The 15,434-nt window shown below is 45.6% G+C and overlaps 2 protein-coding genes across 2 annotated transcripts; one reads left to right on the top strand and one right to left on the bottom strand.

Annotated features, from left to right (window-relative positions):
- Window positions 1-8,465: 8,465 nt before the first annotated feature.
- LOC100837635 (dihydroorotate dehydrogenase (quinone), mitochondrial) lies at window positions 8,466-12,668 on the bottom strand. Its single transcript, XM_010242305.3, has 11 exons — window positions 12,357-12,668; window positions 11,098-11,180; window positions 10,596-10,919; window positions 10,229-10,484; window positions 10,006-10,086; window positions 9,812-9,919; window positions 9,694-9,723; window positions 9,423-9,560; window positions 9,294-9,331; window positions 9,112-9,211; window positions 8,466-8,914 (listed from the first exon to the last, which is right to left on the bottom strand). The coding sequence occupies exons 1-11, from the start codon at window positions 12,534-12,536 to the stop codon at window positions 8,840-8,842; spliced, it is 1,413 nt and encodes a 470-aa protein (XP_010240607.1). The 5' UTR covers window positions 12,537-12,668; the 3' UTR covers window positions 8,466-8,839.
- A 1,019-nt stretch (window positions 12,669-13,687) lies between these two features.
- LOC104581461 (pentatricopeptide repeat-containing protein At4g33170) lies at window positions 13,688-15,388 on the top strand. Its single transcript, XM_010229036.3, has one exon. It carries the CDS (start codon window positions 13,688-13,690, stop codon window positions 15,386-15,388), a length of 1,701 nt encoding a protein of 566 aa, XP_010227338.1.
- The last annotated feature ends 46 nt before the right edge of the window (window positions 15,389-15,434 follow it).

Raw genomic sequence — 15,434 nt, 5'->3', positions numbered from 1 at the left:
CCGAATCCGTTTCCGAATCCGATATTATAGGATATGGGAAGATAAATTATTATCCGGCTGGATACGGTATAGGATATGGTACGAGCATTATCCGGGGGATACCGGATTATCCAAAATTACAATAGGATAATTTGATCCTAATAAGTTGGATATTATCCGTTTTTACCAACATGTTACATGCAGCTCACTAGCCCAGGAAGCCATCCCAAGAAAGCCGATCTCAACATATATCCTAACATACTTTCAATGTGTTTGGTATCTAGGTCCAACATAAATGATGACTATAAACTTATTTGTTATTAGTACTATACACAAAATATCCGTCCGTTTCCGATCCGGCATCGTTCCACTACCATACCATATCTGTTTCCGCATCCAAATCCGTATCCGCACGGTTTCCAAATCCGATAAAAAAATATGGGATAGGATATGGTATAGTATGAGTACTATCCAACCGAATCCGATCCGGTTTCATCCTACTTCAAGCAACTAATGCATGTATTATAGATGCATACTTACTTGTAGCACGCGAATCAAGATATTTCTCAATAAAATGTTACAATTGAGTGTTACACATTTCTATGTACACGTAAAGTTTTTTCCCGTGATCTTTTGAAAATTTTCAATGCCGATTTTTATTTTTGAAAAGTGGGATCATTCCATTAGAGTTTCATTTTGCACAAATCCATTAGAGGTTTTTGGGAGTTGACTAATATCATGTATATACACTGCCACATAATACGCTCAGCTTATATTCGTATGCATGATACGGTTTTGAAAATTTTATTTTAGGAGAAGGGGGAGTATATTTCGAGAAGGCAACTTATCTCTAGTTTGGATTCCACACGATATTTAAAATGATTTCTTTTGAAGATCTATGAATTAAGGAGGTCCATGCATGGGGCCTGTCGGCGGTGACCGGTGTAAATGCATGGCCAGCTCTTCCGACTGAGTCCATTTTTTTTGGTTATTTCTCTGTGGTAATCTCTATCAATTTGAGAATATTATTCATATAATACTTTCCCTTTTGATTCTCATCTGGATAATTGCTCAAATCTTATAGTAAGAAAACTTGGCATATATACAACACCTGCTGTCTAAGAAAAACAATGCTTTGGTGTGCTGTAAGAACTAAATGAGGAGAGAGTGTGCACCAAGAAACTTTTCCTTATCCACAGGTACGTCAATTAGTTAATACCAGTTGTTAGGGGGAAAAGTTTGTCAACATTGTTGAAACAAAGCAAACTACCTCGTGACACTTAAACAAAAAATAAACAGAGCACCGAACGTCGCGCGGCAGGTGGTGGCACTATTAATCCAGCGTTTCAGTTTCTGCTGGTGCACCGTGGAAATGTGGAATCCCCATAATCGATCTCAACAAGTTTTCTAAACGTAAAATGCCACAGAAGAAGCATGCGCCGGTTCCCCGGTTTGCCTACAGGAGGCCGTGGAACAGCTGAGGGAGAGGGAGAGGGAGAGGAAGAGCTAGAGATGGGGAGGAAGTTGTTCATAAGTCAACTCTTGCATTGGAGAATGTATATCTTGGATCGTATTCGGCGATCTAGATTCATAATCAAACTTAGTACAAGTATAATAGTAGTCTGTTTAGGGAGGGTCAGAATATATATAAAGCAGTTGGAATCAAACGCGTCGTGGGGGTGAACTTTCACCTAACCGTTAGGGTTAAATATGGTGGTTAACCACCGACTTGATCGATTGATCACTCACCAGATGAACACGTACACACATCAGTAGTTCAGTACATATAATGACCGAATATTTTGGATCGGGTCAAGAAAATGACAGTGTGTTTATCCTTCCTGACTGAACTATCACCTCCATTGATCGTATGTGTTTACGTCTACCTAAACGTGATGTTTAATTCGCACGCACCGATTTGCCTAGACAAAGGCCCCTGAATTTCGTTCGGCAGATGGGGTCGACAAGTGGCGTGCACCGTCCGATCGTAACTGATCACATTGATCCGCAGTTAAGAGTTAAGACTGTCTCAATTCTGTTCCAAAATTTCCCTTTTTTAAGATAATAACCATGCAAAGAAAAGAAAAAATTCGATCGCCGACCACTGCCGTGGTTCGCAGTCACACAATTACTCAATTTCAACTGAGACTACGACGACCGTCTCTAAAAAGAACAAAGATTACGACTGTAGAGTTAAATGCCATGTAATCCGTTTGCTAAGAGCCCATGCCGTCGCTCACATGTAGCTTTCTCAATCTCTCTGTCCATGGAAATATCAGCAGGATGTAGCCATCCAAGAACAGCGCCAATTAAGATTAATCTTGCAGTCCAAGTCGAACGAGATTAAGCGTATCGGCTGCCTCCTGCTGATATAATCTACCCATGTTAGCCTGTCAGGCTCAGGCATCAGTGTACGTACACCCTGAACCTGAATTCAAGAAACAGAAAGCGAGATTTGTATATTTCTTCCTCATTTTTATTTTGAAGCGGAGAAAGCGATAAATATCCATTCAAAAATAGAGAGAAAAATCGATACATATCCATTAAAAAAGAAAAGAAAGCAATACATCGCATTCGCGAGAATTGAACTTGAAATGGTCCGAGGGTTCATGAAGCGCGGGCACGAGCCGTACCACTTGATGTGCACACTGACGAGGGGCTACCTCCGCAATACCCTGACTCAAGGGTTTTCGACTGAAGGAGAGCACGGGGTGCACTAGCGATTTTGTCGACTAACAAAGACTAGGGGAGTCGCAAGGTTTACCTAGGTTCGGGGCCCTCGGAAGGTAATACCCCTACGTCCTACTTTTGGTGTATTGTATTGATCGAGATTTCAGGGAAGCTATGAAGCTATGATGCACAGATGGATCTGACGTGTGTGTTTTTTGTTCCCCCTTCCCGACTCCCCCTCCTAACCTTATATACTGGCGGCTAGGTCTCGGGCGTGGTAATCGGGAAAGTTACAATCAAATCAGTTTATTCTGGTACGAAAAAATTATGCTATCTGGCTTGAGCCGCACTTTGAGGGACTCGACCTGCATATACTTGATGGGCCTTCGAGTGGACCCCATATTGGGCTGTATCGGGTATATGAAGGTTGAGAACTCGAAGGGTCATTCCCTCGTCACACATGATTGTCGGATTTGGGTTTTAGGGTATAGCTGGTATGAAAGCGAAATCGGGAAGGGTTTTTCTTTCTACGTGCTAGCTTTTGCTTTATCATAACAAATCAGAAGGGCCGGGTCATGCATGCCATTATAAAAATCAGACATGCAAGACAGAACAAAGACCGGCCGTTTTATTCGCCAATTCCCTTAATTCGCTTTGATGGAATAATTCACATCGATCAGGGGAACAAGTTTTATTCGCTGTTGGCAATCATATGATATGACCGATACAACCTCCATATATTCCACAGGATTAGTATTTAATGATGTTATATGGGGGTGTTTAAGTTTAAATGATGGTGCCTTACCTTGTTCTGGATAAAATACCAAGCAGAAAATTCAAAAGAAGTACGATCCAGTGGATCCACTAAACTTAACTAAAAAACAAGGCGACTGTATATATAATGTACTTGCTCCATTTTAAAGGGGGGAAAGGTAGGGTATTTATATATGCATTTGCTAAACAAACTTAGAGCACTATAGGCAATAAGAGGGTTTGTCTATCTTAAACAAGGATTAAGTAGCTCCAAAGCTTGAAGCACGAACCCTAACAACCAAAATTAGCTTGGCGTGTTCCGATCCGTACGTTCCAGTTCAGCAGGGGTGGATATAGCTAGCTATAGCTTTCTCTGATGCTCTCTTTAATTAGCTTGATCGCACAGCTTTATTCCTTGCTTCTTCTAAAACAAATGCCACCAAGGAATATACAAAGATGAAGTTACATGCATGCTCTGTTCGGTTGTTGTTTAGTTGGAACAACCAGCAAATAAGCTAATTAAGATGGACTGGTTCAGATTAAATATCCGATGAGAGGACACGTACTAACTAATTCTTCAGTACTTGAGGGGAGCTAATATTCAGTCTTCAGGCAGTTATTAAGCAAGTGCAGTACTAGTAGGAGGCATTTCATATCCAAGGGACTATTCAAGTGCCCACTTGTAGGTTCAGGATGAGAGCAACTTTTAAGCCAGTAGGCCATGCATGCCAGCCGGAAACAGGGATGCTCTGCAATGGCTTCTCAAACAAGTTTTAAGCACACTTTCCATTTGCAGTCCCATTTATATTCCTCTGTTCTAAATACCGTGTCTTACTAATTATTACTCTCTCTATTCCTTTTTACAAATGTTCCAGTTTTGTCCTAAGTAAAAAAAAATCAAGTTTAACTTGATCAATTTTTTTTTTCATTTAGGACAAAGCTAGAACAACTTATAAAAACAAACGAAAGGAGTAGTGACTATTACTCATAAAGAGGAGTAGTCACTTGAATTTTGAACACACAGATCATGCTTGTAACTCAAACAAGACTTGCTGAATTTTTGGAGGATGCTTGCCTCCATGAATGATGGGGGTCCCTGCCCAGGCAGACAGTGAGACGCCATGAGAGACATCTCCATCACTCAAGGTCGAGCAGCAGCAATAACCAAAGCCAATTGCAAGCAAGGTGGGTGCACTAACACTAGAATACATACATATGGTCATGGTGGTGGGGCAAGCCAAGCCCTTATCTTTCTCCATGGCCGGTGCCATCGTGCTCTGCCCTGGCCCGGCCGATCCTCCTCTTTCCACCCTCTCCCTGTTCTTTAGACCATCCTCATCATCACCATCGCCGTCGCCGTCATCGACCCATCGTCGTCATCGTTATCGATTAATCCACACCCACATTTCCTATATATATATATATGATACATGGATCATGAGAATATGCGGATGCACTTACCCCCAATCTGAAAGTGGGGAACTGTTTCTGACGGAGGCAAAATCTGGGCGAAAGCGATCGCTGGGGGATGCAATGCATAGCATATTAGCAGTGGATTCCTTTGATTTCTTCACCCCAAAGTCAAGTAGTCTCGTGATGATAAGCACGGCTGGCTAGCTGAGGCTCTTTGAGTGCTGCCAAACGGCCGGTGGCTAGCTCAACTGGTAGTGGATCATCGGTGCAACGTAACGAAATTTCTGTGCTTTTTCGTCAGTCAAAGTCTCTAAGAAAAACCAGGCTCGAAATCTTAAATTTTAATTTCCTGCCAGGGCCCTTCAAGATCGCCCAATCGATCTGTGTTAATTTGTACTAAAACAACGACAACGATTTAGAATCGGAAAGAATATTGGTTTTCAAAGAGAAATTAAATATGCAGTGTATGGAAGTACCTATCTGCCTGCCAACTGCCAAAGTGCCAAGTCTGCATCTGGGATTTAACTACAAATTAAACTCTGTTCGAATCGAATCTGATTCTGCATGCAGTGATGCAGATCGATCGAGAACGGTACTGTGGGTGGGGGAAGGCTTCGAGGCCAAGAAACTTGCGCGTTTGCAGGGTTTTGGGTAAATTACTTTGAAGAATGCATGGTCTCTTTGGGGTGGATGATGGATCATACTTACTGGGTAGTCAATTCTCAGTTCTTCTTTTAGATGCCATGATGCATGTGATATTGTGCGGTCGATTCCTAACTTGTTTGCCTCCCCTCAATCCAAAACCGCACATTTGTGGTGGGGTTTTGGCTTTGGGCGCGCTATAATCATTAACCTTCCCCTCTGCTTTGGGGTTTTGGCTTTGGCCGGCATCCGGATTCTCCATTCTCCAATGAGCCGGAGCCGGGACGACGGGTGTCTTGAATGGATTTAATTGCGAGCAGCACTAGCTCGATACCCATCCATCAATCAACTTATCGTGGTGGATGCTTAAATTAGCAGAGGATTTTTTTTTTTGGAAACTAAAATTACTAGAGGAGTTGGCGTGAAGCAAATCTCACAGAGAAACTTGGTCGCGCAAGAAATGATTGATATTCGAAAAGAGAAAAAAAACCCACTTTTTTTCCAAGCGGAAAACCCAGCCGTCAATCGAGATCTCGTCAGCCAGTCGCAGCAGCAGAACACAAGAAACTTTTTTTTTAAACGAGGCAAAAGATTTGCTTATATATTGATCATTGCTACTGAAATCAAAGAGAAAAGAAAGAAAAAAAGAAGAAAGCTAAGGCAAGAGGCTCGCGAGGTGCTTGGCTCCGGCGACCAGCAGCACAACACAAGAAACTGGGCTGTTTAAGCCGGAATATAAACCCAGATCCAGAAAGGGCATGCAATGTCAGATGAACCAGCAGCCAGTAATTCACGTCGAGTATATACTAGTGACAGACAGATGTTCTGGTGGCAGAACAAGAACACCCGCATTCATGTTCTGCTTATTAATTCACGTCGTCGGTCCAGACTTGGGAGTACAGTAGTGCAAGCGCAAGGATATAGGATATGCATGGATCGACGATGTGTCGTCCGATCCTGACGATCTTCAGATGCAATGTAATGTACGATCGATCGGTGCAGGGGATGGAGCTCGAATCGGGCGCTGCAGGTGAGGTAGCTTGCTTGGAGATTGATCGATGGATGGACTGATTGGATCCAATTCCAACGTGAATTACGTACGGCAGCCGGCACCCCCTCTCCCTCGCTCTAGGCTCTAGCAAGTTGGTACCGACAGCTTATATATGGACGTGTATGTGTGTGTATATATATCTCCTTTGATCTGAATCAGGTGCAAATATAATGCATTTCTCTCCAGAAACATGAGTGTTGTAAAAATCAACCGTATCTTACAAAATTTTCGAGTATACCGTCCTTCCGTTTCAAAATTCTTGACATGGATTTCAACTAAAACCACGACAAAATTTATGAGACGGTCGACGGAGGGAGTGACTTTTTACAGGCCGTTGATCTCGATCACTCGAGTAATCAGCGCCGGCGCATGCCGCATGCAGCCATAAAGGAGTCGCAACAAGAAAACCAGCACCCAAAACACACACTCACTCGAGTGAGGTACGTAGCTTTCCTACTGTAACTGTCGGCCGCGGCGACCAAGACACGAACCCTCTTAAGCTAGCACAGGCTAAGCTAAGCACGAGCCGATCCCTGTCGCCATTATATATAGCGACCGACCATCGGCGAGCGACTCCCACGCTCACGCCCGGTCAAGTCCATCCAAGCGCGTGCATCTACGGAGACTATCTCTGCTTAATTGCTTGCCCGTTGTCATGTTTCGGCCCCAGACCCCACAGCTAGCTGCCACCACACTGTGATACTGACCTGGCATGGCATCAGGATGGGCGAAGAGCTTCCAAGAACATCTCAGAACGCTGTTTTTTTTTTCAATAAAACAAACGCTAATATTTTTATTCCAATTGTATTATATCTTTGTTTTCGGTCTTCAGAAAAGTAAACGACAAAGTACGAAACAAACAAATGAAATGAAACGCTTACGTGTGCACTCGCGTCAGCCTTGGCCAGCGCTTGCTGTCTTGAAGAAGAACCGACTCCTCTGTGATTCGATTCCTTCGGTTTAACTAGTACTACCAGTACTTAAAAGTAAGTACACTACAGTTTCAGCAGCGGGAAGAACGAGTGCTACAAGAGATGCCTTTTGGAAGAGTCAAAGCCTGTCCCGCCCTGTTCCTGTCCCGGCCAGCGCATCGCGTGGCAACAAGTGGCAACCGATTTAACAAACGCAAAAGAAACACACGAGAAAGAAAGCAGAATGGACTCCGGTGTTTATTCTACCAGGCAATATGGCAAAAAGTTCAAAGTGTTTATTAACAGAAACGAGAGGCGCCTGCCTGGAGCAGGTAGAGGAGCAATAGTTGCTTTCCTGCTCCCTTTGCCACACAGGAAAAAGATGGCACTGGTATCTCTAGGTAAAATAATCGTACTGGAGTAATCAATCTTACCATGAAACTGCAGATATACCATGTTGATCATGTAAACCTTTTGAGCCAAGAAAATTATTATAGATCAATGTCACTAAGCGAGCTACATTACGTTATCAAGTATATAGACCTTCAATTAACAAGCAGCATAGAAGATAGAACCACACAGCGACAAACGAGCCGAGGCTAAAGAAGAGAGCTGTTGTTCAAGCTTCCATTTGTTGTGGGGCTCGACTCGAGGATGCGTTCTGATTAGCAGCACTAATTAAACTACAGGAACATGGGCAGTAGATGACAAATGCTCAATGATCGATTAGGAAAACACTAGCCGAGCATCAAAAGAGCAGGAGACCTCACTCGGATTGGTTAATTTATGGACGCCCTCACCAACCCAGGATTCGGTTCTTGCACATGCAGCAGCAGGTGGGTTGTTGTCAGTTCTTCCCTCGAACTGGAAGTTGCACAAGAGAGTTTCCAATTGTGGTTTTGGACATAGCACAGGTATATAAATACTACAGTATCAGATCAGAAGTGCATTGTACTTGCACCACGGTTTCCATGATTGGGATTCCCAGGCATCCCTATCCAGTATCCATTGGAACAGCAGAACCTTTCAAACAGTAGGTTTCGACAGAAGAGCAAGGGTTCATTCAGCTTGGGATTAAACAAGAGAGGCGAAATGCAGCTTCAGATGTCATAAAAATTTTAGACAGACCTTTTTCCACATGGAAACCTGGACATATACACATAAGTTAACCAAAATTTCTTGTACAGCTTTGCTTAGAAGCAAACAAGAGGTGATGTATACGCACGTGTCATGACCACTCCTTGCTAAAGGTTAAAGTGAGTAGCAAACCCTCAAAATAGTTTCTATGGAGTTTCTCGTTTCAAATAGCTTCCGGGATGAATTTGCGAAAGTATATTTGCTTGTGGAAAATGTGCTAGCATCTCAAGGAGATCACGTGATCTTGGTCGTTATTTGGGTCTTCCTGGAAATCCTCCAAAGCTCATCTGCAATCCGCTCCAACTGCTGCCTGGACAGATTTGAAGCCATCTCTTTCCAAACATTCTGCTAGCTCAGCCTGAGCGTGTCAAATAATCCATCAGTATAAGCATTTAGGAATGATTATTTCAGTATATACTACAATGGAACAGAAGAAGATAATATTTTGGTCATGCTGGTTTGGCTCATTTTTAGTGAAAATATGTTGTAATTGCAACAAAAAAGGTTGCAATTTGAAAGCTTCATGCTGAGTGAAAAATGTGTTTGTCATATCACCTTTATTCTGGGGATGAGAGCTGGACCCCCATAGGCAAGGGCAGTGTAAAGTTGAACAAGAGTAGCTCCAGAACGTATCTTCTTGTATGCGTCCTCTCCGCTGGAAGTACATTAAAAATATATTCAATATTTTGTGTTAAAAGTGCAAAACATAATGGAGATAAACACAGAAATTACATTACCTGCTTACACCACCACAGCCTATAAGGGGAACCTTGCCCTGAAAGAGAAGTTCAGAGTTACGGGACTCCCAAAAAAGGCAAAGTAAATAGATATCACATTCAAGAAAGTAACTGGATAAGAAAACAAACCCGTGTAAGCATATACATCTCCCTGAGAACGTGGTTAGATAAGTCAAATAAAGGCTTCCCACTTAATCCACCGGCTTCCTGAGCTAATGGATGTGTGTCTGCAGGAGGCGGTCTTGAAATGGTTGTGTTCGATATAATCTGCATGCTCAACAATGTCAAGATCAGTAAAACATCACGGACAAGAGAAATACAAATGTTCACATAAGATAAATAGGATTATGCTAGTCATAAATGCCACACAAAAATGACCGTCGAAGAATTGTCCACTTACCAGGCCATCCAACCTAAGAGTAAGAGCAACCTGTAAAACAATAAGAAAAGGCATGAGAATAATGTCATAACTCAACAGTGAAAGAGCATGCAAAACAAGGCTAAGTCCAGTATGTTACTGCAGCAATGTCTTCCAGATCCTGCTTAGACAAATCCGGTGCAATCTTCACAAGCAATGGTGGTGGACCATCTTCAGCCCACTGCATCTCATCTCGTGCAGCTTGCACCTGCACATCCAGTGTAGGTTATACTAACTTCCCATGCAAACAAACGAAGAGAAGCGCTTCTGTTAGATGTTAAAATGACAACAAACCTTCTTCACGAGATCTTTCAGTTGCTGTCTACCTTGCAGTTTGCGAAGACCAGGAGTATTTGGGGAAGAAATATTTATGACCTGCATTAAGAGCAACAAACCAGGTTTACCGTTCGCACAGGCTCCATATATACTTGTCCATCTAGTAGTCATCATGTGCATATGAAACTGAAAGCACGGAAGGTATGATGGAAGTTATTCTGTAAGGGCAAAGGATGCATACCAGGTAATCAGCATACTGGGACAACGAATGAACTCCTTGCACGTAATCAGCAGCAGCATCTTCACTAGTCTTATTCTTGCCAAGATTCACTCCCAGAATTCCAGGTCCTGCTTTCCCTCCTTGCTTTACATCACTGGTTGAGGGAGACATGGAGCTCGAAGTTTCTTCCATCTTCCGCTTACCATGTTGTGCCCCAAGACGCTTAGCAACGACCACAATACCTTCACTGTTGAAGCCGCAGCGGTTGATTACAGCACTGAAGAGAAAGAACAAGATACAAGTATAAGAAACCGTTATCATTTTAATTTTCATAAATTTGATTGACACAGAGCGGTTTGAATACCAATAACAGCACATGAATGCTTACCCGTGCTCTTGTAGTCTGAATATTCGAGGCTTGGGGTTTCCCTCTTGAGGCTGGGGTGTCACAGAGCCAACTTCCACAAAGCCAAATCCAAGACCTAACAGACCCTCAACTGCCTCGGCATTTTTATCAAAACCAGCGGCAAGACCAATTGGATTTGCAAACTTCCTACCCCAAACCTCTAGCCCAAGAACTGATGGATCAGGTCTCTTTTCTCTTGGAACAAATCCATGAGCAGCAGCAGAAACAGCCAAACGATGAGCGAACTCAGCATCTAACAGTGCAAAAAGTGGATTCACAAGTTCTGTTGATTTGAATAACCAGCCACTGCACGATCAGAAAGAGAATCCAAGTTAAGAATTATGGTACGTACAGGCAGAAGCTTATGAGTTCCCAGACCCCAGCTAGCGAAAATCTCAAGCACACATTGGGGTGTTTTCATGCTATCTAACCCAACTGGAGCTACTTGTGAAGAAATTATGTTCAAGAACGTAGTATCATGTACCAAAACTTGGCTTCATCGGCAGTACTCACATAAGCACCTCCAGCAATGGCCAATCCTATCATGGCCCCAGTCAAAAGCCTACCCTGCCAAAGTCACAAGAAACAACAAGAACTAATTAATGAAGTAAATGACACACAGACAGTAAAAGGAACAGGTAACTACTCCCTCCGTCCCATATTAAGTGACTCAAATTTGTCCAAATATGAATGTATATATGCCTAAAAAGCGTCTAGATACATGTAATAGAAAGTCACTTAATATGGGACGGAGGGAGTATTATAATAACAGTATGATTATTTCAGTCCCGCTCCGTTGAAGAGAAAGGAAGCGACGCTTGCGCTGATTGCTAAACTTCAAACGAAGCTGCGGGATCGTGAAGAACAAGGTGTTGGGTAGTTTGATGCTTAATGACAAAACTTTGCTGGTGTGTTGGGTGATGCAGTAATGTCTATTCCCTGTTGGTGGTGTAGCGTTTTGGTGGTTGAACTGTATGATGTAAGCTGGTTACTCCAGCAGAACCTCTCCAAGCTTTCTAATAAAACTGGGCCTAAAAAGCCTAATTTCCAAAATTATTTCAGTCCCGCTCAATCTTTAATTAAGATATCAGACAGATCATCAGTGCACTTCCTATTTATAAAAACAGAATAAGTTGCAAGGTACTTCCTCCGATCCTAAATTGTTGTCGAAATATTACATGTATCTAAACGCTTTTTAAGAATAGATACATCCATATTTGGGCAAATTTGAGTCAAGAATTTAGGATCAGAGGGAGTACTGTACTACCCAGTCAGTATTGTTGTCAAAATCTCGAAGCACAGTGCCCTTAGTCATCAGGAGTCAGAGCTTGCCTTCGTATTGATACCATATCGAGACATAATGCAAATGACTGTGGTTCAAAAGCTTACAAACAAACAAATAAATAACTAAATAAGAATCTAGCTTTCTTCAAAGATGCAATGCGCTAGCTAAGGTGGCATGACAACATGAACAAACTCAGCAACGCGGCGTGCTATGCTAACATAGCACCGTCGGCCATTCAGCCATTACAATATGTAACCTAACGGACGCTAACACGCAGAAGGCCATTGCTCCGCTCCACGCTCCAGCGGCCTTGTTGTTACTCCAGTAAAGAAGCGCACGGAGGGAGGGAGCTCAGCAAAGAGCTGAGCCACAGAGCGCACGTGAGGTGTATGCACGAATGCCTAGGAGACGGCGGCGTCGGTAGCCGGCGGCGGGAGGGGGAGGGGGAGTAGCTGTACCTTGCGTGGAGGCGGGGGCACCTTCTTCGACGCGGCCGCCGCTTCCGCCGCCGCGCCGGAGGCCGCCGTGCTGGCCGGCCGGGCGCCGGCGGAGGCTGCAGGGCGCCACGGGGAGCAGCCGCGCAGCAGGGCACCGCGGATGGAGCGCCGCAACGCGCTCGCCGCGGCGGAAGAAGCCATGGCCGACGTGGATGGCTGGCGGGCTGGCGGCGGCGGCGATGGGCGTTCAGGTCGGCGTAGGGAGCAAGCACAAGCAGAAGGGAACAAGGAAACTGTGCTCGGGGGCCTCTGGACGCAGTTGGGTTGGGCCTTCCAGGGAGAGGGAGTGGCGAACAAGGCCGGTCGAGGCCGGCTTATATCCGGTCCGCAATCCTGCGTCTTCCGGCCGGTTCACCGTTCCCGGTTTTCTTCTTCTCTGTCAGATGGCTACGACTTGGGAAGCAAGCAAGGCACGCGTGCTTGTGTTCTTGGTAAACAAGCCATACGTTTGATACGTACGTATATGGATCCTTAGGGAACATATAAATACTCCGAAATAAGCAACGTTGATTTTTATAAGAATTTATACAATCCATTTTACTTATTTGGGACAGAGGGAGTACTCGTTTTGAGTTTTTTGAAATAGCAAAAAAATCGGTTCCCAATAAACAACGGCTATGATCAGTTATATACTCACTCTTGTTCACAATAAATGTCTCAAAATTTCATACTTTTAACTAAAACAACGACAATAATTTAGTATCGGAGGGAGTACATTTGTACTAATTTTTTACTAAATTTGAGATACTTATTACGAATCGGAAGGAGCAGATATAGTAAAGCATGCACACGTCTCACACATGGGCTACCCTTTTAGACTCGCTAGGACAATGTGAAAACACACTGACTCAAAATTGAGACAAGCAAAGAAACAATCTTCAAAGTTGACGGCCGCAGGACGAAGCGAATTACCAATCTCTCGTCATCCCGTCAATCACCTCCAAGAATTACAGCGAGTTAAAACACTCAGTTCGACAATTAAGAAAGGTAAAACAGATAAAGTAGAGTAAAACGTAGTTCACCCTCCGATACTAGATCTCCACCGTTTATCCATAAGGGCTCCGCTTCAATCCAGACCATCCGTTAACTGAACGAATCGGTATCTTCTTATAACACTGAGCTGCAGTTCTTCAGTAAGCTTCAGTTCTGCACCCGCGCGCTCCGCCGACGCCGCCGCCGCCGCGACGGCCAATTTCTCCTCGCTCTGCCTCCCCGGAATCCAGCCGCCTCTTCCACACCGCCGTACCGTATCCACCAATAAGGATCCATAGGAAGACCTCGCCACCGCCGCCATGTCCCGGTCACACGCCTACGCGGCGCTCCTCCAGCGCAGCAGCGCCGCCAGCCCCGGCCTCACCGCCTCGCTCCACGCGGCGCTGCTCAAGACGGGCCTCCTCGACTCCGACCAGTTCCTGAGCAACCACCTGCTCATCGCCTACTTCAAGTCGTCGTCGTCCTGCCTCGACGGCCTCCGCCTGCTCGACGAAATGCCCCGCCGAAACGCCGTCTCGTGGGCGGCCGCCGTCGCGGGGCTCGCGCGCCGGGGACGCCACCGCCAGGCGCTCGCGTGGTTCCGGCGGATGCTCCGCTCCGGGTTCCGTCACAACGAGTTCGCGCTCGTGAGCGCGCTCAACGCCAGCTCGTTCGTCCGCGGCGGCGGTGGCGCTGGTCTCGCACGGCAGCTCCAGGCCCTCATCGTCCGGCTCGGGTTCGAGTCCAATGTGTTCCTGCTGAACGCGTTCCTCGCGGCGATGGTCCGGCACGGGAAGCTCGTCGACGCGGTTCAGTTGTTCGAGGAGGCACCGCTCCAGGACATCGTCTCGTGGAACACGCTGCTTGCCGGGTTCGCACACCATTCATGCGTGCGAGCGTGGATTCTCTGGAGAAGGATGATCAGGGAAGGCGTTGGCCCGGACGGGTTCTCGTTTAGCACAGTGTTGTCCGGGTTGGCAGCAAGCGAACACTTGGCGAGCGGACTGCAAGTTCATGCCCAGCTTGTCAAGAGCGTCTGTGGCGCCACTGATGTATGCGTGGGAAACTCATTGGTGGAGATGTACATGAAGAACAAAGCCCTGGAGTCCGGTACCAAAGCGTTTGTGGAGATGCCTCGGAGAGATGTCGTGTCGTGGACAGAGATGGCTGCCGGTTGCCTACATTGCGGTGAGCCTGCTAGGGCCATTGGAGTTCTCGGTCGCATGATGCTCGACGGTATTGTGCCCAACAACTACACATTTGCAACGGCAGCCAATGCCTGTGCACTCCTCGCCTGTCTGAGCGAAGGAAAGAAGGTCCATGGATATGTGGTCAAGCTTGGAGAGGGCTCTGATGTGGGTGTCAACAATGCGCTGATTGACATGTACGCAAAGTGCGGCTCAGTGAGCAGTGCACACGAGGTATTCCAGGCGATACGGCAGCGACCAGTCATATCCTGGACGGCGATGATCATGGGTTTTGCGCAGAACGGTCAAGCTCGGGAGGCTGTGAAGGTGTTTGACGACATGCTTTTGACAGGCATCGTGCCAAACCAAGTCACATTCATCTGTGTTCTCAATGCTTGCAGTCAAGGTGGGTTTGTAGACGAAGGCTGGATATACTTCAGCGCCATGACAGACAAGTTCGGTGTCCAGCCTGGCGAGGATCACTACGCCTGTATGGTCGATCTCCTTGGAAAAGCAGGTCAGATAGAAGACGCCGAAGAGCTGATATCACGAATGCCGTTCCGCCCTGGAGCTCTGGTCTGGCAGGCTTTGCTCAGTGCTTGTCAGCTCCATGGAAATTATGCTGCAGCACAGCGAGCTGCAGAGCACGCGCTTGCGCTCGAGAAGGAAGATCCATCGACGTACCTATTGTTCACCAGGATGCTTGCAGGTAGGCACAATTGGGACGGTGCAGGAAGGTTGAGAGGGCTCATGGGGGACAGAGATGTCATGAAGCTACCTGGGTCTGCCTGGCTGCAGCCCATGCCTGAGAGTAACCAAGCTTGTATAGCGTGAAACCTCATGGAAAATGCACATTTCCCCTATGGAAGCACTTGGCTTG

Source organism: Brachypodium distachyon, chromosome 5 (assembly GCF_000005505.3).
Source record: "Brachypodium distachyon strain Bd21 chromosome 5, Brachypodium_distachyon_v3.0, whole genome shotgun sequence".
NCBI lineage: Eukaryota > Viridiplantae > Streptophyta > Magnoliopsida > Poales > Poaceae > Brachypodium > Brachypodium distachyon.
The sequence above is the reverse complement of the archived record's forward strand: the minus strand, read 5'-3'. Positions and strand labels throughout refer to the sequence as shown.

Bases quoted from the DNA above. Each gene is read 5' to 3' on its own strand.
- LOC100837635 (XM_010242305.3), bottom strand. From the start codon at position 12,536: ATGGCTTCTTCCGCCGCGGCGAGCGCGTTGCGGCGCTCCATCCGCGGT. The intron at 11,181-12,356 runs GTACAGCTACTC...TGACTTTGGCAG, and splicing joins TGCCCCCGCCTCCACGCAAG to GGTAGGCTTTTGACTGGGGC. The intron at 10,087-10,228 runs GTATGCATCCTT...CTCTTAATGCAG, and splicing joins CCCAGTATGCTGATTACCTG to GTCATAAATATTTCTTCCCC.
- LOC104581461 (XM_010229036.3), top strand. From the start codon at position 13,688: ATGTCCCGGTCACACGCCTACGCGGCGCTCCTCCAGCGCAGCAGCGCC.